Source organism: Marmota marmota, unplaced genomic scaffold (assembly GCF_001458135.2).
Source record: "Marmota marmota marmota unplaced genomic scaffold, marMar, whole genome shotgun sequence".
In the NCBI taxonomy this organism is placed as follows: Eukaryota; Metazoa; Chordata; class Mammalia; order Rodentia; family Sciuridae; genus Marmota; species Marmota marmota.
The window spans coordinates 6,939,956-6,966,136 of record NW_025999900.1 but is presented as its reverse complement, the minus strand read 5'-3'; the positions used below and the strand labels follow the sequence as shown (position 1 = coordinate 6,966,136).

General features: G+C 34.7%; 1 protein-coding gene and 1 non-coding gene across 7 annotated transcripts in view; one reads left to right on the top strand and one right to left on the bottom strand.

Moving 5' to 3' along the window:
- The window catches only part of Rad51b (RAD51 paralog B), a 572,244-nt gene that overhangs the window by 433,158 nt on the left and 112,905 nt on the right, over positions 1–26,181 (bottom strand). Inside the window, exon 8 of one of the 6 annotated variants that reach the window (XM_048798567.1) lies at positions 7,751–9,957. The exons of the other annotated variants lie outside the window; for them this stretch is intronic. Coding sequence (XP_048654524.1) covers positions 9,835–9,957 — 123 coding nt within the window. The 3' untranslated portion in view covers positions 7,751–9,834. Of the gene's footprint in view, positions 1–7,750; positions 9,958–26,181 lie in introns of those variants that run through there. 6 annotated transcript variants of the gene reach the window in all.
- Trnam-cau lies at positions 2,551–2,623 on the top strand. The gene has a single exon. It is a non-coding gene; the product is annotated as a tRNA-Met (tRNA).

The window sequence follows — 26,181 nt, the reverse complement described above, 5'->3', positions numbered from 1 at the left end:
AAGGGGGGTGGGGATCAGTTAAGAAACAGAGACCTCTCCTTTTATATCTCCATATACCATCAAATAACTGGTCATCATTTTGCTTTCTGGGACATTACAATCTCATTTTAACCTCCCTTTTGTAGAAATGCTCTTTAAATAAATATTAGGAGATGGCACTTATGACCCCTTAAAGATTAAACATCTTTCTTTCTTCAGTTTGGTTATTTGGGAAAAAAAAAAAAAAAACGTATTGTTTTAGCCATTTTCTTCTGAATGTGCTTAAAGAACAGAATATAATCTTTCCTGCCCACATGCTTCCATTTATGTACAATGAATTGAAATGCATTCTGCTGTCATGTATAACTAATTAGAAAATTTTTTTTTAAAAAAACTACAATGTACATTAAAAAAAAAACAGAATAATCTGACTTGGAAGAAAGAAGACTGTCATCAATCCTGTTCCAGACACTTTTATTAATATAGCCTAAGATCATAATGCAATTTTGGAAAGGAACATGACAACATTATTGCTCATATTAAGTTTGCAGTTGACTTAAGATATTGTCTTTTTTCTACCCCTAAATCTAAGCCATTTCTCCCTGATTCCAAAATACATAGCATCATACATTGCATTATGAACTTGTTCTCAGTAAATTTTATCATACTGGTTAAGCCAATCAACCCAGCATGTTTGGCCTTGTCTGATTCCTGTCTCCATCACCTAATAATTGAACCATCCTTCCCAACTGCATATGAATTACAAATTTGATCAGTATATCAGCTATATATATATGTAACAGAAAGCTAAAGATAGATTTCTTATTATCTCAAGACCCTCCCTCCAGGTTAACATAAATTCATTACTTAACACTCTTTTACATGGTTGTTCAACCAGTTTCATACCAACATAACTGTAATAGCATTCTCATCCATCATGCCTACAGTGATATCATAAGATAAACCATGTCAAAAAGATTTATAAAATTCAAGCACTTATATGGTATGGTCAACAGTCTAACAAATTTCTAAAGAAGAATGAAATTATCTTAATCCACCATAACTTAAAAAAAAATAAATTCAGGCTGGCTCCCAGAGATCATCATTTTTCCTTCTGAGTACTCAACAACCATCTGCTAAATGACCTAATCTGGAATTTTACTGAGGTTCACTTCATACTCACGAGCTACAGTAAACAAGAAAGAGAACCTCAGGTGCTACTGCCTTAGGCTCTGTAATCTGCTCTTTCCCCTATCATCTTCCTGCCTAGGATTCCGTCTCAGGGATCTTGCCCAGGCTGCAGAGCTGTGGCAGGGGATATACCAAAAATGGGTTTTCCAGATTTAAACACCCAACTCTGATTCCTAACTGCTTTTCCCCCATGTTCTTTGAACCAAACAAGAGGAGCAATAGTTATCTAATGTTTGGGATTATCTGGATTACTTTTCTTCTCCATTCGTATATGGTCCACAGTTAACTACCATGTAATGATTTCTAGTAAGGCTTCACTTTTACACACTCTCCAGAAAGAAATAAAAGCTAATAAAATTTTAACACAACTATAATCTGTGAACAGAAAAGAATAATTTGATATGCAACTGTAATATCATACCTTTCTGGGGTTTTCTGTGTCATTTACTTGGCACAAACTCTATATAGTTGTATGCTTTTAGTTCAAAAAAATCTCAAAGTACTCATTATAGGCAAAACCTACTATGACCAGTCAGTAAATAAATCCAACCCAAAGCACCACTGTTTAGTTCTTAGGCAGTAAATAATCATACCTAATACTTCTATGCAACAGACTTTTTACAATATAAGATTTTTACCTCTTAGAAAGAAAAGAACTGGGGTATGGCAAAAATGAGCAAACTCAGGATAGAGACACATGGAATATTATGCCCCAAGTAATGCTTTGGAAATAGTCACTGGGCTTGGAGGATTTGTTAGTTTTGGCTTTGTTTTTTGCCATAAGAAACATTGGCAAATTTGATTCAATGTTTTAAAGGTCAAATTATTATATCTATCTACTATTTGAAAAATAAGAATAACTTTGTCATTTCACTTAGAGAATTAGAATTAGACTCAAACTTTTAAAGACCTTTCAGAAGTGGGACATGTAATTGCCTAAATTGGGGTAAATCCAGGGCTGGACATGTAAATGCAAGCAAAGCAGACAATTTCAAAGAAAAGTATCAGATCCAAAAGATTAACATACTGGCATAATATAGGAAATTCCAACTGAAAGTGCTGTCTATACCTGCTGCCTACAGCAGGGTAACCCACTACCCTACTGCCCCTCCCTGGAAGTTGGAAAAGTCATTTTTCTTTTCCTTTTTTCAGTACCTCATTTCCACATCAAAACGCAAAACCAAAAATCATTAACTGACACAATAATTTTTTTAAAATATTCTTCTTTTAAAAAACATGTCTCAAGGGGCTGAGGTTGTAGCTCAGCAGTGGAACATTTGCCTCATAAGCATTTAGAACTGGGTTCAATCCTCACTCAGCACCAAATAAATAAAGGTATTGTGTCCATCTACAACAAAAATATTTTTTTAAGTGTCTGGAGGGGCTATAGCTCAGTTGGTAGAGTGCCCGCCTCATATGCAGAAGGCCCTGGGTTCGATTCCCAGCACCACCACCCCAAAAAAAGTGTCTGGAAATTCTATTGTATGTCATGCACGCTATGCCCATTACAGACATCCTAGAATAGGAGAAGCATACTTTCATTACTGAAACCTTGGATATCATTTAGTCTAAGGCTTTCATTTTTCAAAAGTTCAGGGAACTTAAGTGATTTGCCTGAAGTAAAGCAGCAAGTTAGTGGAAAGATCAGGAAACCGCCACAGATAATTCTGTTAACCTCTGTAAAATAAGACACCAGGTGTCACAGGAACACTCCTAATCCTTACTTCACAGGAACTAGACTTTGCCTGACTACTAAATATCTTACTTTTTAAATGTCTGCTAATTCAAAAGTCCAACAGTTTTCATTTAAACAAAACTAAAACATCACTCTGCATACTCATAAGTACAAAAAAAAACACGGGTGTTGAAGTTATTACATACTATAAACTACATTTTACAAACCACATTATAATAGTCTAAGTGTATAGTAATCAAATGTCATCACATATAATTAAAGATAAACTCAGCGTGTCAAAACAGAAGATCAAAGCACTTTTAATACTGCAGGCCCATCATTTTCAATGGCCTATTCCTTGATCATGCCTTTAATTCACACAATTTGGTGAATCAGTACCTCCTCCTACTGCAGTTGAAATAAGCCCCAAAAACCCTACTTTCAAAAAAATTGACAAACATAAAAAATATTCTCAAATTATGTGTGTGAAAAAATTAGTAAACCACCAGTTTTCCATTAAACCTGATCCTAGAAAGAACAGATAATATGTTGTTTTTCATTCTCTAAATCAGAATCTGATCTAAGCACACATTTTTTAGTAAAAGGAAGAGTTCTTAGCCTCATATGTGAAAAGTAGATAATCTGAATTACCTGGTATTCCCATTTGCTGGTGGTTGTTTGTTTTCTTATTAATACCAACTATGGTAATGAAACACTACCTGCTACCTAAGCAATTCAATAAAAAAAGAACCAAGAATAGTATCACTCAGCATTATACAAAAAAAAGAAAGAAAACCCTTCTGTTGCAGTTATTTTATTCCTTTAAACTTTGGCTGAACCACACTGGCTGGTATTTTGCTGAGGGAGTGATTGCCAAGTTATCCACAGGCACATACACAACAGACAAACCACAATATGGAGAATGTCAGCCATTACTCCTAAGAATCTCTTCACAAAAGTATGTGCTGAGTAATGAGGAGTTCCTCAGTAAGTTCAGGTAAATGTAGAGTTAGAATAGGCCTTCAGAAATAAAAAATCAACTGAGATAACCGCCCCAGATGACAGTTATGAAAGTCAATACTAAGAAAACCTGTGTACTAAACATTCTTCATTAAAACAGAAGAAAACAATGTTTTGGGCTGGGCTGTAGCTCAGTGGTAGAGCGCTTGCCTAGCATGCATGAGGCACTGGGTTCGATGCTCAGCACCACATAAAAATAAACAAATAAAATAAAGGCATTCTGTTCATCTACAACTACCAAAAAAAAAAAAAATTTAAACACAATGTTTTAAGAGTTCCTGAATGCTTACAGATTAAAAATCCTAAATAATCCTGAATAATAAATTCAAGTTTATTATGGACCTTAACAAATAAAAGATGAGCTGCAGGGAAACCAGAGCCTCTAAAAGGCTACAATGTACCTTCTCAGATGCTGACTTCAATATGAACAATGTCCTATCTGTACTCATCCTTAAAAACTTCGATTGAGTCATTTTCTTAGAACCACATTTATTTGATAATAAAAGACCTCTTCTTGGGCTGGGGTTATAGCTCAGTGGTAGAGCACTTGCCTTGCATGCACGAGGCCCTGGGTTCGATCCTCAGCACCACATAAAAATAAATAAAAATAAAGATATTTGTGTCCATCTACAACAGCAACAAAAAAAAATATTTTAAAAAAGACCTCTTCTTGACAACCTGAGAGTTCTAGTCTTGAGAAACATATTTTAAAAAGTCTAAGATGTTTCATTCCAATTTCACTGTCTGCTAAAATACCACGTCAGATGGGAAGGCTATTTTGGAACATGTATATGGAAAGGAAGTCAACAACTGCAAAGGGTTTCCTCAAAGGAATGATGAAAAGAAATAACATGTGAATTAGTGCAGAATTCAGTGTTTTGTGTGTATATGATATTACACTTTGGACTATTCAAGTTTCTTCAAGACTCAATAAAACAAAACATAATGCCTGTATTGTTACATTGGTGCTCTTTGACATCTTTAATTACTCTTAAATTCATTAATCTGATATGTCCTTCTCTCCCCTTAAACTACAAAATATGTAAGAACTTTTGACTTACTAAATATATTTAATTTTTATTACAAATTAAGTATTACATGTGCCTGAAAGTATGGAAACTAAAATTATAGGATAAATTATCTATCTATAAAAATTTATAATCTAGTTTAGAAAAGACTCAACATAAACCTAAATAAAGTATAGCATGCAGGTATATACCAGTATACACGTGTGCATACCCACAGCACTAAAATACAACAAGAAAAAGAACCAAGGTACAGTGGAAATAATTATGCAATTCCATATGAGGCATTATACAAAATTCTGGGCCTTTAATAAGTGTCAGTGTTTTTTAAAAAGACAATATACTAAGGAAACACAAGTGATATGACAATGAAATTTCTATTTACCAATCCTTATATAGAAGACACAAAAAAGCTGCTAAAAAAAGTTGTATTGGGAAGATAGGCAAATTTAACAATATATAATACTGAATTTGATCAATATACCATGCTTATGTAAAAGAATGTCTTTGTTCTTAAAAGACATATACTGGGGCTGGGGATGTGGCTCAAGCAGTAGCATGCTCGCCTGGCATGCGTGCGGCCCGAGTTGGATCCTCAGAACCATATACAAACAAAGATGTTGTGTCTGCCGAAAACTAAAAAAAAAATAAATATTAAAATTCTCTCTCTTTCTCTCTCTCTCTCTTTTTAAAAAAAAAGACATATACTAAAGTATTTAGGATAAAGAGTCCCAATCTCTGCCATTTACTACCAAGTGGTTCAGAACAAGAGTACAGTAAAAAGTACACACACACACACACACACACACACACTTAAGAGACAAAAAAAAAATAGCAAAATGTTACCATGTGAATGGATCATAGGAACTGACTATACAATACTAGCAACTTTTAATTTCTCCAAAATGTATTTTTTAGCTTAATGAACATTTAAGCTAAAATTTAAAAAAAAAAGAAAGAACACCCAAAAAAAAGCCTAGGTGATGCTGGTCTCAGTGGTACATGCCTGTCATCCCAGCTACGAGAGGCTGCTGCAGAAGGATTGCTTGAGCCCAGGAGTTCAAGACCAGCCTGGGCAACACAGAATACTGAGTAGTCTTCCATTGTATGTCTATACTACAGTTTATTACTCATTCACTTGATGATGGACCTGGTGGTGACTTGCAGTTTGGGGCTATTACAAATAAGACTGCTAAGACAATTGTATATAAGTTTTTGTTTCTATACCTTCAATTATCTTGGGTAAAAAGCTAAGTGGAATAGCTGGATCATATAGTAGATATATGTTCAACATTTTAATAAACTACCAATCATACCATTTGACATTTACAAAATGTAATACTGTCATTGTCATTATTTTTTACTTTCCCACCTGCAAGATGGCAGGGTTTTAGTTCCTCCACATACATACTTATCAACACTTTTATAAGATTTTTTTTTCACTTTAACTTTAATAGGCATTGTATAAATAAAAATATTGCGGTTTTTATTTACATTTCCATGATAATTAATGATGTTGGGTTCCTTTTCATGTGTTTACCATCCATGTATCTTCTTTGGTGGTATGTTTGCTAAAATCTTTTTTCTGTTTTTGTTGGCTTGTTTTTTTATTGAGTTTTGAAAATTCCTTATATATTCTGGCTGAAAGTCCTCTATCACATTATTATGTTTTGCAAATATTATCTCACAGTCTGTGACAAATCTTTTCATTCTCTTTTGAAGATCTGAAATTTTTTATTTTGATGAAGTTCAATTTATCAATCTGTCTTTTTATCAGCTGAGCCTTTGGAGGCATATATAGCAAAGCTTTGCAACAAAAAAAATTTCCAATTTGCTCTTCCCCCTTCCACTGGTACTATGATCAAACTCAGGGCCTCATACATACTAAGCAAGTGTCTACCACTGAGCTACATTTCCGGCCCATCTTTCTATTTATTCTTTTAGAAGTTTTATAGTTTTAGGGTTTACATTTTAGTCTATTTCTCCATTTTTGGGTTAATTTTTATATGGTGTAAAATATTATACAATTTATTTTTCACATAGATATCTAATTGGTTCAGTACCATCTGTTACAATTTAAAAGACTGGCTTTTCTCCAGTGAACTGCCTTTATACTTTTGTCAAAACTAAGTTGCCCATGTATATGTTGGTGTTTGTGGAGTCTCCATTCTGTTCCACAGAAAAATTTCCCTATCTCTACATTAAACATTAATAATTAATACTACTCTACCAGGAGGATGGCAAGTTCAAAGCAGCCTCAGCAATTTAGTGAGGTCCTAAGCAATTTAGCAAGACCCTGCCTCAAAGTGCAAAATAAAATGGGTGGGGGGGTACAGCTTAACAGTTAAGTGCCCCTGGGTTCAATCCCTGGTACCAAAAAAAAAATTTTTTTTAAATACTACTACTCTACCTTGAGTTATGATTTATAAATCTTGAAATCAGGTAGTATTAGTCTTCTAACTATACATTCTTTTTAAAAGTTGTTGTTTATTTATTTGGTCTAAGATGCTACAGTGATAAAAATAAAGAATTTCTTTCTTGTAGCTCAGCGGTAGAGTGATTGCCTAGCATGTTCGAGGCCTTGGGTTTGATCCTCAGCACCATATAAAAATAAATAAATTAAATAAAGGTATTGTGTCCAACTATACCTAAAAAATAATTTTCTTAAAAAAAGAATTTCTTTCTTTCTCCCCGCGCCCCCAGTACTGGAGATTAAACCCATGAGTACTTTACCACTGAACTACAACCCCAGAGCTCCTAATTTTTTTATTTTGAGACAGGGTCTCACAAAGTTACTTAGGAACTCACCAAATTGCTGAGGCTAGCCTCAAACTTGTAATCCTCCTGCCTCAACCTCCCGAGTCACTGGGATTATAGGCATGTGCCACAATGCCCAGTAAGAAATTTCTATTTTTTAACAATATAAATCCCATTTATTTTTTCTTTTGCAAGAGTTAATTAGAAAGATAGAGAATACAGACATTCAGGAAAGACTGAAGAGGCCACCGTTAGTAAGTCGATCTGCCAGACCTATTTCTCAGTTTAAGAGAGAAAACCACCAATTCTAAAAGTTAAGCAATAAACCTTCAAAGAAGGCACAGTATGGACTTCACAGAACTTATTTTACAATCTATAATCTAATTATCAAGCATTGTGCAGGTTATCTTCACTCAGGATTTCTGTTCAAAAATTTATGTAATTTAAATAGCCACAATTTTAAACTTGATAACATGCAGTAACAGAGTATATATTTAACATCTATTATGTCCTCAGAAGTGTTCTAGATTCCATTCAGAAAAACTACAAGATCTTCTACCACACTGATTTCCATTTAGGAAGAAAACAAAAGAATAGACAAAAACAAAAGTGACAAGAAATAAACAAATCAACATAAAAATAATGGAGAAAGAGCTTAGTTCAAAAGTACTATGGAAAATAGGATCCAATAAGATTATTATGAAGACTCCTTAAAGGAAAATATAAGTCAGGGTTTGAAAGAATATTGGTAAGATTAAAATAAATGACATCAGTTGATAGGAGAAAGCATGAAGTTATTTTAGAAATATTATCCTATCAGGCAAGAGGCTGAGGCAGGAAGATTACAAATTTGAAGTTAGCCTAGACAATTTAGTGAGACCCTGTCTCAAAAAGAAAAACTAAAAAAGAAAAAAAAAAAAAGGTGGGGGCTGGGAATGTAACTCAGTGGTAAAGGGCCCTGAGTTAAATCCCCAGTACTAAAATATCCTAGTAGAGCCAGGTAACAGAAGTTTTAAGAGTAACAGCGCCAGGAGTGTGGCTCGGGGCAGAGCACTTGCCTAAATGTGGGAGCTCCTGGGTTTAATCCCCAGCACCACACACAAAAAAAGTTAAAAAAGAGAACTACTAAGGCTAGGGAGATAAGGGAGAAGACTATTCTATACTTCAGGCATAAGGGGTTGGGGAGACAGACCAGAGAGGTAACTATTGAAATGTCTTAAAATACATAAATAACCTGAAAGTTTTAAGTATTTATTTACTTCAAATGTTCATACCTATTCAAAATTAGAATTTAAAACTCTGTTTTAACTAAACACACTTAATTAAATATTTTAAAGTTATATACAAATCATAATTGTACTTTTAAGAATCACTCTTGTGAGGTAAAAACAACTCTCCACATCATCTTCAATGGTAGTGAGACCTCAGGGCTACAGAGTTGTTTACAGTGAACTCTGAGGCACTTCCATTGCCAAATCTGCCCACATTGGAGTTTCATGTTTATATGATGGTTAGCCAGTAAAGTCCATTTTTCTTTCTTCTCCTGCTTTAGTAAAATAGCTTTTAGCATATGGAAGCATTTTCATATTGTCAGTCCTGCTGTAGGGAAAGGAGAACAATCTGCAAATGCCATCCAATAAAATGTGAACTTTCAAGTGAGGCTGATCAGACAAAGTTTCATGTGGCAAAAGTTGTATTCAATAAATCTTTCCCTTTTTTCCAGAAGGGAATGTTCAAATTTATCAAAAATTCAGCAGAGTGACCAAGGAAGATGGAAACCAAGTAAAAACCGTGAGATTTGATCTTAAGGATATAACTAGAGATTTTCAGAAAATTGAGTGCTGAGGACTGAAATGCAAATGACTTTAATCTTTATTTAAAACTCTTCATAGAAATACTGATGTGGTGGTGATAAGCACAAGACAGAACAGCAGTTGGGGAAGGAAGTAGAATCCTCTAAGGGTAACACTCATACATCTTCCACATGCTTTTTCAAGTCTGTCTCTGACCCTCCTTCACCCTCTCTCCTCCCACTTCTACTTTTCCTTTTACATATACCAGGTAGTGTCCACTGAGTAGAGAAGTGGGACACATGTGCGGTGTATAGAACACGTTAGAAGAAAATGAAGAGATATCATAGTCAGAGAGAGTATTGCCCGGTGGCCTCATGAGGAGTCCCTCACAGGTTCAGGGGATCTCAAAGACATGATGCAAACAGGAGGTATTAACTGAAGTGATCTGTGCAGTAACCAGGTGTATTTGCAGCTGATGGGCTTTGTCTTCTGAAGGATATAGTGCAAACATCATGAGCTGTAAGGATCAAAAGAAAGAATGAAGAGTTTTAGGGGCTGGGGTTGTGGCTCAGTGGTAGAGTGCATGCCTAGCATGTGTGAGGCACTGGGTTTGATTCTCAGAACCACATATAAATAAATAAACGTCCATCAATAACTAATAAAATATTTAAATAAAAGAAAAAAAGGAAATTCTTAAAAAAAAAAAAAAAGAGAGAGAGTTTTAACCTTTCTACTTTCTCTAACTCAAAGTGCTCCAGCACTCCAAACAGGAATCCTGGCTGATACACCTACACATACAAATAACAGGAGGGGAATTTTTTAAAATATATAAACACAAGTAATTCAACCACATGGAAACCAAAAATGTGCAAATAATAACTGAAATCACAGACTGATATTATAAATAATCCCAAAACCAACCCTAAATAGAATTAGAGATGATGAGGAGAAGGAGGAGGGAGAAGACAGGGAGAGGTGGAGGAAGAAGAAACAACAAGGAAATATTGTTATTGAAACTAATAATGTGAATGGAATTATATCTTAGTAAAGGCACCAAACTAAAGGTTGCCAAAAGGAGCTTCCCTTCCCACAGACTCTCAGGCCTCACTCTCCAGGGCTGGTGCTCAATATACCAAGAATGATACGGAACACAATTAGCCACATTATTTTCAGGCTGTATGCGTACCTATATTTTGATTAATATTATCACTTGATTTTAAATTTTCTCAGTCAATAATAAGAAGATGTTGACACAAATTTCAGTAATTTGCCCTTTCTTTGTGAATCAAATCCATGAAACTTTCAAGAGAGAGAGAAGATAAAAATAAATTCCTTTTTTCTACTTATCTAAGCCAAAGGGCTTGACCAGGCCCATAACTGAAGCAGAATAGGGATCAGAGACCCTGCATTGCTTGCTACTTAGTACCTGTTCTGCTCCAGGCAACTCTGAAACTTTTGCTTTGATAGTTCAAGGCTAAAAGCCAATTTTGATAGTTGGCCAGAGGGAACTTTTTAAAAAATTAATCTCCTCATATAGCAATGCTTCTTGAGGAAAATGATGAAATGTGGTTCCCAACTATTCTGAAATCAGTTTGTCCTCATGAATGGCTCTGAGAGATATCACTCATTCAGCAGCACCACACAAAAAAAAAAAAAAAAAAAGAAAGAAAGAAAGAAAGAAAAGAAAGAAATTTGTAGCTGAATCAAGATTTCTAATTTTTAATCAACCAGCCAACATGTACTCTGCACATGACAATAGGTACACATGAAGGAATAAGATTTTGCTCCCACAAAATTGGAATTCTAGTTGGAAAGGAAAATTAACCCAGTTAAATTAATTAAAAATAAAGGGATAAACTGTTCAGTATTTAGCATTAGTATAGCAGGAATTCTAAAATTAAAGGCTAAATAGCCCAGAAAAGTGCAAAGTGGCTTTATAAAAGAGGTAGAAGGAACACAATAAGACTGGAACAGACAGAATCAGCAAGATTTGGAGCTGGGGTTGCAGCTCAGTGGTAGGTAGAGAGCTTGCCTCACCTGAGTGAGGCACTGGGTTTGATCCTTAGCACCACATAAAAATAAATAAAGATATTGTGTCCATCTACAAGAAAAAAAAATCAGCAAGATTTGGAAAGACAAGGAAGGTAATCATTACCATGAAGGAAAAAGCAAAGTAAAACTGAACACAGTATTAGGGATGGAGATGGTGTTTGGTCCAAGGTGTAAGTGACCAATTTAAGTAAAGTAGGTGTTTGTTAAACACAGTTGAACTAAGATCAGGGGACTGGCTTAGGGAAGATGCTGAACATCGAGGATATAAACTTGAAGATTAGGCCAAGGAGAGTCACGATTATTATTTGTGAGGGACGTTACAGATTTTCAGAAAATTGAGTGCTGAGGACTGAAATGCTTTAGAAAGGGTTGTTTTAAAAAGATCATGGAACTAAGCTCAGTGGCGCAAGCCTGTAATCCCAGCGGCTCTGGAGGCTGAGACAGGAGGATTGCAAGTTCAAAGCAACAGTGTTGCACTAAGCAACTTAGTTAGACCCTATCTCTAAATAAAATACAAAATAGGGCTAGGGATGTGGCTCAGTTGTGAAGTGCCTCTCTGAGTTCAATCTCTAGTACAAAAAAAGCGGGGTGGGGCATGGAAATAAATATTGTAAGCCATGTAGTTGTGAAATAATATCAGTTGTGACTTGAATAATAGCATCCATTTATGCAGCATTCAACAATATTTATAAATGTCATTGTTTATCATGCACATTCGAATACAACAGGATATTACTGACCCATAGAAACTGAGATAACAAATGTTCATTGTTTTAAACTGCTGAATTTTAGGATAATTTATTAGCAATAGATAACTAATATATACATAAAGTCAGCAGAAGGGACCCCAAATAAGGTAAGAAAGGCAAGAGAACTGAGGATGTGCACTGCCACTAAAGACCAAAAAAATAAAGTTTCAACAAATAGTAGATAGGTAGCGCCAGATATAAATGAGTAATACAGCATGATAAAATGGTTTTTTAAATGTTATTTAATTTGGTTTAGGTCATGAATAATAAAAATTAGATTGTGTACAAGAAACTGATTACTGTTAATGGTCAAATTGCTGTTTTCCTCCTTAAAAAGTGAATAGGAGAAAAGCACAGGCAGCCTGATAAACACCACAAGTCTAACTGTGTGGGTTAACTAGTAACTGATTAAATGGCTAGTGAAAGGTATAAGTCTCACATATGGCAGTGAGGGTTTTTATAAAATTTTACTTCTGTTTTGATCTAGTACCTAACTTCAGTCCTACACTCTCCCCACAATAAAATAAGAAGTATAAATTTATTCAAATTTTTTATCACATCACCTGCCAAATGGTGCTAAATATTATTAGCTACCTGTTTGCTTCCCAGCTACATTGAAAAGTTCCTGTAGCTTATTCATCTTTGATGTCACAATACCTCTAACAATACTTAGTCCACAGCAGATGTTTAATAGCTAATTGAAAATTAAATATATTCATACATCATAGATCATTTTTAAAGTATCAAGATTTTTCTTCGGACTGGGGATGTGGCTCAAGCGGTAGCGCGCTCGCCTGGCATGCGTGCGGCCCGGGTTCGATCCTCAGCACCACATACAAACAAAGATGTTGTGTCCGCGGAAAACTAAAAATAATAAACATTTAAAAAAAAAAAAAAGATTTTTCTTCCATTTATGTCTCTATCAGATAGTACCTCTTCATTGTAATTCCCTAAAATTTAGTATTATCCCACCTGTCCATCTTAGAAAATGAGTCAAATTCCTTCTATTACATATATTCCCTTATGCAATCTGCAGATTTCACTTCTTACATTAAGACACTTAAGTGTCATTTTCCTATCCAAGGTAGTAATAGTGAATTAAACAAGTGTTTTGTTGAAAAGATCAATCTTCAAAAAACAATATTAATTTAAAATAGAGTGAATGACCCATTAGTATCAATTGTTAGCCATCATTCAAATAAGTGATTCCTGTGTTACCTTTTTTACAACTCAACTGGGTGTTGTGGTCTTCATTTCTATAAATTCCACTACATTTCATACTCCATCCTGGTCAAACCTCCATCTCAATTATACTGACCTGAACAATCTGGAATTTATATTATTTCATGGATTTCTTTCAACATTATCCTAGGTTTTGGTTTAGAATGTCAAAATCTAAAAACTTGCATTCCCTTGTCCTCAAATTGATAACTGACTGCATAAAGTAACTGAGGCTATTTTAAGAGAATTGAGCATAAAAAAATAATAAAATGAAGTTATTAAAAATCAACATTTAAAATAAGCACTGAATGCTCAATTTTATAAAAGTCTATTCAAAGAACAACTAAATTTTCAGTTTTTAAAAGAATCCTAATACACCAAATTAAACTCTAACTTTGCCACTCAAAGTATAAATAGGATACTACCAATCTTAAGGAGTTGTAATCTGGACAAATTCTTACATTGAAAATGTTTGTGGTCTTTTACGCAGAACAGCTGCCACCCAGGATGACTAAAATAACACAAATTAGATTTAATTGAGGTAAAGGACCACACCAGGTTTGTAATTCAATTTGTCCTATGTGGTGTGGGTTTGGGGTTTTCCTCCTCCAGCAAACCACAGTTTGAAAACTTCATCAAATGAGAAGTACAAAAGAATAAAACTATATAATGTGAATGTTTAGCATGAATAAATCCATTTTAACAGTTTAGGCAATTTTTTAAAAAACCTGATGTCAGCAAGCACTTGTTTTGTTTTATTCATTCAAACTTCTTTTTTTTAATATTTATTTTTTAGTTGAACACAATATCTTTATTTAATTATTTTTTATGTGGTGCTGAGGATCAAACCCAGGGCCTCGCACTTGCTAGGCAAGCGTTCTACGGCTGAGCCACAACCCCAGCCTCTTATTCACTCAAACTTCTCACTGCCAATTTCTCATTCTTTTACAATCTATCCTGTGAGTTTTATTTTTATATACTTTCCTATCTTAGCATACTATTTACCCAAAAGTGCAAAGTAGATTCCAGGTTAGTTTTAAGCCCATTTTTTTTTTTTAACTTCAGTCCAAAACCCTGAGGATCATTAATGACAGTTAAGGCAGAGCCAGCAGTGGACCAACCCTTCAAGTGGCCTCAGGTATGACTGATTAGATGTTGTTGATAGATATAGCTAATTACACTGTCATCACTGTGTTGATAATTTTGATCTCTATGGATCTAGTCATAAGAGAAGAATTTTAGGATAATTCTTCTGTCCCTAGAAGAATGTTTAGATAAAATGTCCTGAAACTAGACAATCCCTGACCCTTGTTGGGATATATTCATACAAGGCAATTTGATCACTAAGGAAGTTTTAGGGGGAAAGTTAGGCTTACAAATTTAGTGTTGCTTTCACCATTCCCTTCCCATTAGAGGTCACAGATTTTAAGCAAAATTTGAGGGGAAGAATTTTCCAAATGAGTTGGTTGCCCAGGTAACTCTCAATAAGGTTCCAAACCAAAGAGTCTAATGTAATTAGCAGGCTTCATTTCAGAAAATCTTATTGAACAAGATTTCTCTGATAAATACAGTGTAAGCAGAACATGGCAACAGGAATGTGTAACAGGTTAATAACCAATCAGAAGACCAGGTCACCTTCTTTTGATATTGATTACATATAAAGTATTTGGATTCTTGCATGTATTAGAAGTCATTTGGGGGATGTGGTAACACACACCTATAATCCTAGCTACTTGGGAGGTTGAGGCTGGAGGACTGAAGTTCAAGATCAGTCTGGGCAACTTGGTTAGACCCTGTCTCAAAAAATAAAGGAGCTGGAGATAGAATTCAGTGTTTGCCTAGCATGTGCAAGGCCCTGGGTTCTATCTCCATGGCTGCGGAGGAGGGGGGGAGTCAATTTGTCTTGGAAAATATGAGCACTTTTACTGAGGCAAACCCTTGTCTCTATAATTTTTTCTCTGGCAAATATAGACATGAAAGGCACCTGGCCTAATAATTCTCTCTTGCATAACACTTCAGAACACATCACAAAGCTGTCCCTTCTAAAGGCTCAGTTCTTCCCAGGTGTCCTAAAACACTAAAACACACCCAAGAAACTTGAATATCTTAGGTTGTTCAGACAGTATAGCTGTCAATCATGTTAAATGCAGAAAGAAAATTATTTTTACATCGTTTTTCAACAATATTGGTATCAATGAGACATTTTTTTCTAGTTAAAAGAGCTAGTTATTCAGTCTTCTCCGTACTATCAGACACCACCTGAGGTAAACTATAAATCCTCCTAAAAGACAAGACCAAGAAGCACTACCGGTTAATTATAGGGGTCTCACGGATAAACCAGATGCTGAGTACCAGATGGTTAAGATTATAACCAGCTAGAACATGCATAAGACACTCAAACTGTCTTAGAAACCTAATCATTGTTTTTATTTTATATATAGGTAGTGCCCTTCTTAAAGGCAGAAGAATGCACTATTATGCAAGGCTATCTTTAATCTTAAATTTGTTCATATTAAAAGCCAGTTCTATACAATTTTAAAAGGGTTAATTCCAATAAATTAAATAAATCTCAAATTGTATAGCCATTGTCATGGAGAAATTAAGGCAAAGCAAGGCAATGTGTTAAGATTACAATGTAGTTAGAGAGTAACTAGCCAACTCTTTTCACCAAGGCAGAATGATCTAAGAAGTCATATAACAACAATAACACAAAATAAAAAATGTCCAAAGGGCAATATGGACTATATCAAGAACTATATATTCTTCAAGACCCAGCTCATTCCCCTCTCTCCATTTCACAAATTTCCTACAGTGCTATTAAACTGTTTCATTTATTTTTAAGTTCAAAGCTACAAATCAGTTTACATTTACAGACAAAAAAAAAAAAAGATGCAAAGCAAATCAACATTCTCCTCTCTAAATTGCCTTTGTTGGTTACTTAACTGATCTGACTTCTCAAGTTCAAGAGAAATTTAAAAAGTAACTATGAAACTTACACATCCATATTCCAAGACCAACTCTACTAAATCTATAGATAGAAAGAAAACATGTTCCATTGGCATGAAAACTGGAACAAACTTAAACTTGTAACTAATCAAACATGAGTCATCTTTTTAAGTTCAGATGAGACTGCTGAAAAAGGAAACAGATCCTTCCTTACACTATCAGTTCAAAATGTCTTGCCTGCACTGAGCCTGGTCTGAAGCATTCCAGAGTAGTTTCCCTACTGGGTTATAAACATGACATTTCATTTGAGTACAGGTTATACTTAGAACAGTTTCATATGTGTTTATAAATAATTTGATTGTGAAATATATAGTTTAGATATTGTAATATTTAATATTTTTACATCATAACAGAATAGTCCCCAGATGTGCAAAACACAGGAAACGCTGCTGGACTTCATGCAATTGAGTGTCAGTTTTTTTCACCAGCTGGACACCAAATTTTGAAAAGAATTCTCATACCAGGGGTGATATCCATTTGGAAAGAACGACAGTGAGAAAAGAATGAGTTCTTTAAATGGTTTCCTCAAATAAATATCTCTTTTTGTTCATAATTGTCTTCCCTTTATAGAGAAAAGGTTTGGTGTCTCATATAGAGAAGAACTCCAACAGGTGTTCTTCAAAAAGCATGTCTTTTACATACTTTTGTAAAAAGAAGCAACCAATCACAAGAAGGTGAGAAGAGGAATTTAAAAAGAGAATCTTATAGGATATATGTACTGAGAGTGTTGGAATTCAAGTAAAGGTGAAATTTTACATGATTTTCTAATCCAGGGTTATCTAAATAACAGACCTCATGAATAATCTGAACAAACATAAACATCCAAATATACCTTAAAAAAACATCAAAAAGCTGGGCATGTAATCCCAGCAACTCATGAAGCGGAGGGAGGTGGATTGTAAACTCAAGGCCAGTCTCAGTCATTTAGTGAGATTCTGTCTCAAAATAAAAATAAATAAGGGCTGGGGATGTAGCTCAGTGATAGAGCACCCCTGGGTTCAATCCCCATGGGTGGACTAGAATACAAAAACAAAACAAAACCTGGGCCATTGACTTTTGTAAAAGGCAGCAAATAACGTAGAACATTAAGTTGAAAAGAACTAAATAGATCATGGATTGGCTCCTAGAACATCACAAACCTTTGTTTTTGTATGTTTTCAGTATTGTTCTACCTAATATAGCACACTCTTTGCTGGCTTAAAAGAAAGAAAAACTTTAAGTGACCTATTCTGGGTATTTTTCGCACTTTCAAGAACTATCTTAATAATATACTAACCACCCTACCACTGCCAGTCACTTGTACAGAATCTTTACTGAGGAACACAAATTAAATGGTTATGGTTATCTTCATTATTTCACAAAATATCATTAGGTAAGCTAAAAGTCAGAAATAGGTTCCTGTGTGTTACAGATGGGATAATTTAAAAGCAAGGAGTAACCTGCAATCACAGAGTGAGACAGTGATGGGCTGAGACTAATTCTCCAATTCCCAACTCCCACACTTTTGCTCCTGGTATATGATGGCACCTTTTTGAACATTCAAAAGCATATTAATAAAGTAAATGTCTTATATATACTTTCTCAGAAGATCCTGTTCACTTTGACTCAGTCCTTAGCTTTATATAGGTTAAAAATATCAGATACTAGTGGTCTAATAATACTAGTGGTAGTAATAATAATACTTGACAATTATCAACTCCTTTGACAATTTTCTTTGAACATTAAATGATCATTATAAATATTCTTCAAGGAAGAGTGACAAATAAGTAGCACAAGTTTCATCTATTTTAATATTATTAAGTTATTTATAACTAGCAATAACCAAAATCAAACACAGAAAAAAGTTTATCAGAATGTATTCTCTGAAAAAATTATTTCAATAACAGTAAAATACTACAGCTATAAAAGCACTAAAAGACTACCTAAACCCCTCATTTTATAGATTTCAAATTTTCTTCTTGAATTAATTTGGGAATTTAAGTGCTAAACAGAAGCAATTGAAGAGGGAGGACATAGGCATATGGAAAAGGGAAAAACAGATGCATGTATACATGGAGTCCTGGTTACATTTAATTTCCAGCAATGCCAATAATTGGGGGTGGTGTATAAGGAGAAAGGAGGGCAGAGAGTGTTAATGCCAGCAAAGTTCTTTGAACTGGATCCAAGAGTGTTTTTAACAGTCTAATTTTTAAGGAGAACATTTTTCAAGTCAACAATTACAACCTTTTATATTTAACTGGCATCAGAACCAACAAACACTTGCTTACAAAAATTTTTTCCTGTTTTCACCTTCTAATTGTCCACACAAATTACTATGAGAAGAAAGGGTCAAGATAGCTCTAAAGATTATATTATGTGTCAGAAGTTGGAAAAATATGATAAGTCATCTATATGTAACAGAAAAAGACTTCCTAGATCTATTATACAGTCAAAAAAGCAAGTCTGTAGGATGAGAAGCAGAGTAAATGTCTGTGAGGAAAGTGCACACACTAAATAACACTATATGCTTTTTATAAGCCTATTTGCCCATACATCTTTCTGTAAGTCAGTGCATAACTGAACAGGCCCTTTTCAGAAGAAATACAAATGGTTAACAAATATATAAAAAAAAAAATGTTCAGCATTTCTAGTCATTAGAGAAATGCAAATTAAAACTATACTGAAATTTCATCTCCTTCCAGTCAGAATGGCAATTATCAAAAATACAAGTAACAATAAACACTGATGAGGATGTGGGGGAAAAAATACACTCATACATTGCTGGTGGGACTGCAAACCAGTACAACCACTCTGGAAAGCGGTATGAAGATTCCTCCAAAAAAAATAGGAATGAAACCATCATTTGACCCAACTATCCCATTCCTCGGTTTAGATCCAAAAGATCTAAAATCAGCATTCTACAGTGATACAGCCACATCAATGTCTGTAACAGCTCAATACACAATAACTAAGCTATAGAACCAACCTAGATGCCCTTCAACAGATAAATGGATAAAGAAATTGTGGTATATGTACACAATGGAGTATTACTCAGTCAGAAAGAAGAATGACTTTATGACATTTGCAAGTAAATGGATGGACCTGGAGATGATCTTGCTAAGTGAAATAAGCCAGTCCCAAAAAACTAAAGGTCAAATGTTTTCATTGATATGTAGAAGATAACCACAATAAGGGGCAAGAGAGGAAGATTCAGCAGATCAGACAAAGGGGAATAAAAGGAAGGGATAGGGGGCAGGAAAAGGAAAGACAGTGGAATGAATCTAAAATAATTTTCCTATGTACTTACATAAATACACCTTAGTGAATCCCACCATCATGAACATCCTTAAGAATTGGGTCTTAGGGCTAAGGTTGTGGCTTGGCAATGGAGCGCTTGCCTGGCACACGTGAGACACTGGGTTTGCTCCTCAGCACCACATAAAAATAAATAAAATAAAGGTATTGTGTCCATCTACAACTAAAAAAAATATTTTTAAAAATGGGGTCTTAACTAGAATAAGATATATTCCATACTTATACAATTATATCAAAATGAATTCTACTGTCATGTATAACTAAAAAGAACCAATAAAAAGAAGGGTCTGAAGGGCACAAAGTCAAACTGAAAATAGTTGTCATTTTCTAGTGTTGGTGGAGTGGTGAGGGGATTGGGATGTTAATAGGAATGTCTAAATGGCTTTTACAGATATTCTGAATGTTTTGAAGATAATATATTAGTATATTGCTTATATAATAAAAACTAATTTTAAAAAAGAATCAGTCCTGAATAAAAAAGACAAAAGTTGAGCATAAGCATTCAAAGGTCAGAGAGAAGAATGACTAGGCACAAACATGAGAAAGGCTTCTGCTTCCTCATTAACTTCCTCATTAAAATAAAGATCAAATAGTTTCCCGGACTCAGTTTACTCCAAACCCACCATCTCTGACTAGAGATTTTTTTCCTTCCTGGTGCTAGAGAAAGAACTCAGGATTTTGTACATGCTAAGCAATGTTTACCACTGAGTCACCCCCAGCCCCAATCCTGTAGTCCTGTGAGTTCCTAATCATTCTTTAGTCCTTTGGAAAGTGAGATAAGGAATAGCAGGTAGATAAGGGTAGTGATTTTTCTCTCAATTCTTGACCCTAACTACCCTACCAAGAATCTTTTGTGGTTCTTTTCCTTATCCTTCATTTATCTGTACTGATAGGAAGGAAGCATTCATTCAATATTGTTATAAACTAGCTTTATCACTGCTGGCTCCACTGCTTTCTCAAATCAAGTCCTTTCTCTAGTTTTGCTTGAGGAAATAACCTACAGCTAATCTGAACTCTATTCCAATGGTTGTCCTTGTCGCTTGGTACTATACACATGTCTTCTTGTGTCTTATTTTCAAGAGCGTTCATTGGAAAATCTTGGCTTCCTCAGTTCTCCATACTAGCAGGAGTTCATGAGAGCATTCTGTGTGTATGGGGCAAGGAACAAAATGACTAAAAGAAAAAGCGTAATTAACAAGCTCAGATAACTAAGAGGAAGCTAGTGGAACTAGTGTAAATGTGTTATGTATTTGTCAAAAGAAGTGGCTGCAGGGTAGGGGGAGATTATGGCAGAAAATGAGGTGAAAATAAGCAGACTGGGGCCAAACCATGAAACATGGCACAACAAGCTAAGTTTAGCCTTTAATGGAGACTCATCAAAGGTTTTTAAGCCAACGAATGATATGATTACATCTGTCTTTAAAGAAAGAGATTTGACAGCAGAATGGAGGATGAATTAGAAAATTAAAGGAAGACAAGCAGCTCTCCAAAGAACTGAAATGAAAGATGAAAAAGACCTAAACAGGGCAGTGGCCATGAGAACAGAAAAGAGGGAATGAACATATTCAAAAGTAATTTGTGAGATAGAAAATATAGGACTTGTTAATAGATTGGTGTGGAGACTAGGGAAACAGAAGGACTCAAGATGAATGTGAGGTTTCCAGCTGAGAGAACAGAGAGACCATTAATGAAGACAGAGAATACAAGGGGTGGAAGACAGGTTTGGAGTGTTCACAGAAAAATGAGTTTGGGATTTATTAAACTACTTGCTGGGATAACACCTCTTCCTAAGACCCAAAATGATAAGGACTTTGTTTAATAATTTTCTCTGTGCTGCATCCAGTATAATGCCATGTGTATTTAATTCAAATTCATGAAAAACAAGTGATAATGCTAACCTAATAAATGCCAGAATAATTGAGACTTGACAATATTTAAGATATCTCTTCAAAGTGCCTGTGTGGAAAGAGAATATCAGATGAGATGATTTGTTTTACTTTTCTTTCAAAATTTCCTCTTCAGTAATTTTCAAAATAAATGTCCAATAATAATAGAACTTTTAACGAGAAGGTCTATTACTAAGAACAGCCTGCAGTAGACCATGGTGCCTCTCCCAACTTCACATTCTACACATTCCAATAATCAAGTCACATCACCTCTAATTCTCTTTCTTGTTCAAAAACCTGTACTACCACTTAAGATTTTAAAGCTTGCCCCACCCAACAGTCAAACATAATCAGAGCCTTTTAAACAATTTGAAAGAAAAGGGGTAGGGGGGAACCCACTGCTGTTTTATTTTAAAAACCTTGGGGGAGGTATAGGGGAAAAAAAGCACCATTTGTTCTGGTTAATGTTGTTGTGCAATGTTTTCTGGGGTTTGCCTTGTAGGCATGTTGAAATCATAACTAAATAAATCAGCTCAGGCAACACAAAGAAACAATATTCCCCTCCCCCTTGGATGCCTGAAGGAATAATGGCATCTTCTCCATGATGTGCACAAACTTTGGAGCCGCTTTGTTTTTAATCCTGTGCCAAGTTAAGTTTTAGTTTTATTTTAATCTCAGTAACCACAGTAAATTCCAAATTTTTGACAAGCAAATGCTTTCTTCCTTGCCAGAATCCCACTCACTTTACTTTCTAACTCCTGGAGCTTACGGGTTCAATAATGGCTGAACTGCTGATCTCCTTTCATAATGAAAAACATAAATACCAATAAGTTAAGAATATTTCCTGACATTTACATGTTAGTTTACATGTTAAATGAGTTAAGATAAAATTGTCATCGTCACTGTCCCTCATTTTTTAAAAATATATTGCTGTGTAATGTGGGGAAAGAACAGCATAGAAAGTCAGAAGATCTGGGCTCAGGTCTCATTCATTCATTTGGTTGTATGATGTTGGTTAATCAATTTAAAGTTAAAGAAACAGACTGGATGGTTTTCAAAGTCCCCTTTCACTTTAAAATTCTGATTCTAAAGATTATGGCTATTACCTATTTTGTTGTTGTTGATGTTTTCTTTTTACTTCACGGCCACTCAAAACAAAGTTTCTAAGGAAAAAAATAGTTAGAAATTTTCTAATCTGAGTCTACAAACCCAGCTACTTGGGAGGCCAAGGAAAGAAGGATCACAAGTTCAAGGCTAGCCCAGGCAATTTAAAACCCAAGGCTAGCCCAGACATTGTCTCAAAATAAAATAAAATAGATGGGCAATATAGTTCATGGTAGACTACCTGCCTAGCATGTATAAGTCTCCATGTTCAATTCCCAGTACCATAAAAAAAGAGAGAAAAGGAAAAAGAAATGTTCTAATCTGTATGTAGAATTTTAAACTATGTTCTATAGTTGCCCAAACAGAGAGATAAAATAGTTTATTTATTAGAAGGATTCCTCAGCTGAGACATAAAGATTGCAACCAATTAATCTGGTCCAGTTTTGTTATTACAGATGAAGAAACTGAGATTAAGAAGAAATATAGCACATCCATAATATACCATCAGCTATTAAAGATAATAGGAAGAGGAAAAGAATCATAGTAAATTTGGGAGGGGGAGTTACCAGGGATTGAACCCAGGAGCACTTAACCACGAAGCCTCATCCCCAGCCCTTTTTATTTTTTATCTTGAGACAGGGTCTTGCTAAATTGCTTAGGGCCTCACTAAGATACTGAGGCTGGCTTGACTTTACAATCCTCCTGCCTCAGCCTCCTGAGCCACTGGGATTATAGGCATATGCCACCACACCCAGCTGGATCATGGTAGATTTTAACATAAATGAGGTTATGGAACTGCATAAGAATGATCATTGTCAGAGGAATAAGTTCACTGTATCATTTTCATTAAAGCAGTTATATTATATAAGAGAAAATAATATAAAAATACCCAAAAAATGAAACAAACCATCCAAAATCTCCCCATTGAAATATATTCAGCAATAACAACTAGTGAACATGATTCCTGACAACTCTTTTCATATGCAGATCAACAGATGGATGGACAGAAATAAACATTTTTTCTGGGAAGAAACCGCAGTCAGTTTTAAAACTAAAAAAGTATCAACTGTAATTTTACTTGAAATTAGCAGAAGCTGAAATGAAAATGAAAATGAAGAAATTTTAAATCTTAAATAAAAACTTCATGGGCTGGGGTTGTGGTACAGTGGTAGAGCACTAGCCTAGCATGTGTGAGGCCCTGGGTTTGATTCTCAGCACCGCAAATAAATAAATAAAATAAAGGTCCATTGATAACTAAAAATATATTTTTAAAAAAAAAAAACCTAGTCATTCAAGAAACATTGTGAAAAATCCTTCTAGTTTAAGAAAAATAATTTTAAAAATCAAAAAGAATAGACATTACTGACTGAATTGCTGCTGTGAAAGATAAGGAAATTAATAATCCCTGTATTTTCTGTATTCAACATGTCTTTTGCATCTGCAGATTCATTTCATTCCACTGAGGTTTTGCTGTTTCACATCTCTAAAAACTTCTTAAGCTCCATTTGTTGAGTCCTCTTCCTTATGGACATCAGTAATCGTTTTGTTGAGTGGCCTTTGTATCATATCTATCACTGTTAACAAACTGACTCTTTGTCTCTCACAGCTGGATCTACTGCGATTATGTCAAACTTTTGCCCCAAACCATTACATTTTCTGTTCCTTACTGGTGTCACATCATTTATCAGTCCACAATGGTTGTGGTATCCTAGTCCTCAATTTGTTTTCTAAGCTCATTTTTCATTATTATGAACTCATTTTTACATTTTATTTTTGAATGTATGCATCTGTGTGAGTCTGTGTGTATTTAAAAAGCCCAAATGTTATAATATTTTCTGTTGTGGTCAGTGATTTCTTTTCCTTTTTACTTATCTGAATTTCCTATTTTTCCCCATAATGAACATAATTATTACTTATACAGTGATGTTACATAGTCACACAATATTTGTAAATATTGGCTGTGTATTTCTAGAAGGAAAGTAGATTTCCAGTAAAAAATAAAATGCTGACAATAAAAGAAGTGAAATAATCTGTCTAAGCAAAGCAGTTGATAGGACTGCTTCCTTCAACTATCCACACTATACTATTTCCAAAATGTATCTTCTAACAGGATAGCTGTAAGCTTTAAGAGAACTGGAATCCAGCCAACAACTAAACATCTTTATGTTTCTCATCCAAAATACATAATTTCCAAGAGTAATGTTCTTTCTTAAACTATATGCACACTTCAGTCTTTGAGAAATAGGAAAGCAATACCAATTCTGATCACCAGCATACAATCGAGGTCTGAGACAGAGATACACACCAATGTAAAACCTCTCTTGTTTTCTTTTTCTTTCTTTCTTTCTTTTTTTTTTTTTTTTTGAATAGAGGATGGAACCCAAGGGGCACTTAACCACTGAGCCACATCCCCAGCTCTTTTTTTTTTTTTATATTTTATTTAGAGACAGGCTTTGAATTTTTGATGCTCCAGCCTCCAAAGCCACTGGGATTGCAGGCATGTGCCACCACACCAGCTCTCCTATTTTCTTCATGGATTTTTTTAAAATCTTTTTTTGTAGTTGTAGATGGACAGAATGCCTTTATTTTATTTGTTTATGTGGTGCTAAGGATCGAACCCAGTGCCTCACACATGTTAGGCAAGCGCTCTGCCACTGAGCCATAGCCCTCTTTATGGCTTTTGTTGTTATTGTTCTTATATCTCAGAGGTTAAGCATAGATCTCAGGAAATGTCTCCATCAAAACTGTACCTAGGGCTGGGGCTGTAGCTCAGTGGCAGAGTGCTTGCCTAGCATGTGTGAGACACTGGTTTGATCCTTAGCACCACATAAACAAATAAATGCATTCTGTCCATCTACAACTACCAAAAAAAAATTTTTTTTTTTTTTAACTCTACCAAAGAATGAAATTCCTCTCAGAGTCTAGTAAATTGTTGATTCATGTGTCTAGGCATCATTAAGTATTCTTCTAAAAAGATGTGTCTTAAATTTATAAATTTCAATACATCTCTCAGATGTATTTGAGTATACTGATATGCTCACTCTGATGCTACCAATTCCTAAACTCTTGGGGCAGGGTTCAGGAACAAAAAATCTTTCTAAAGTGAAATATAAATGTTGCTCTCTTGAAATGTTAAACTGAAAAATCAAGAGTCTTCATTGATGGACAAGAAATAAAAGGCAACTTATAGAAGACAATAATTAAAGGTTGTTTGTTTTTTTTTTAAGGAAGAGATGAAAGTTATAGAAAGATCAAGTGACGTAGAATCAAACCATTTCTGAATTTGAGTCTCAACTCCTACTAAGCTGTGTGATTTAAACAATTTAATTTCTCTGAACTTCATTTGCCCAGGAGGAAAGGTATTTCTGTCATCCATATATTTATACACTTAGCACAGAATATTAACTTTATATTTATATATTTCTATAA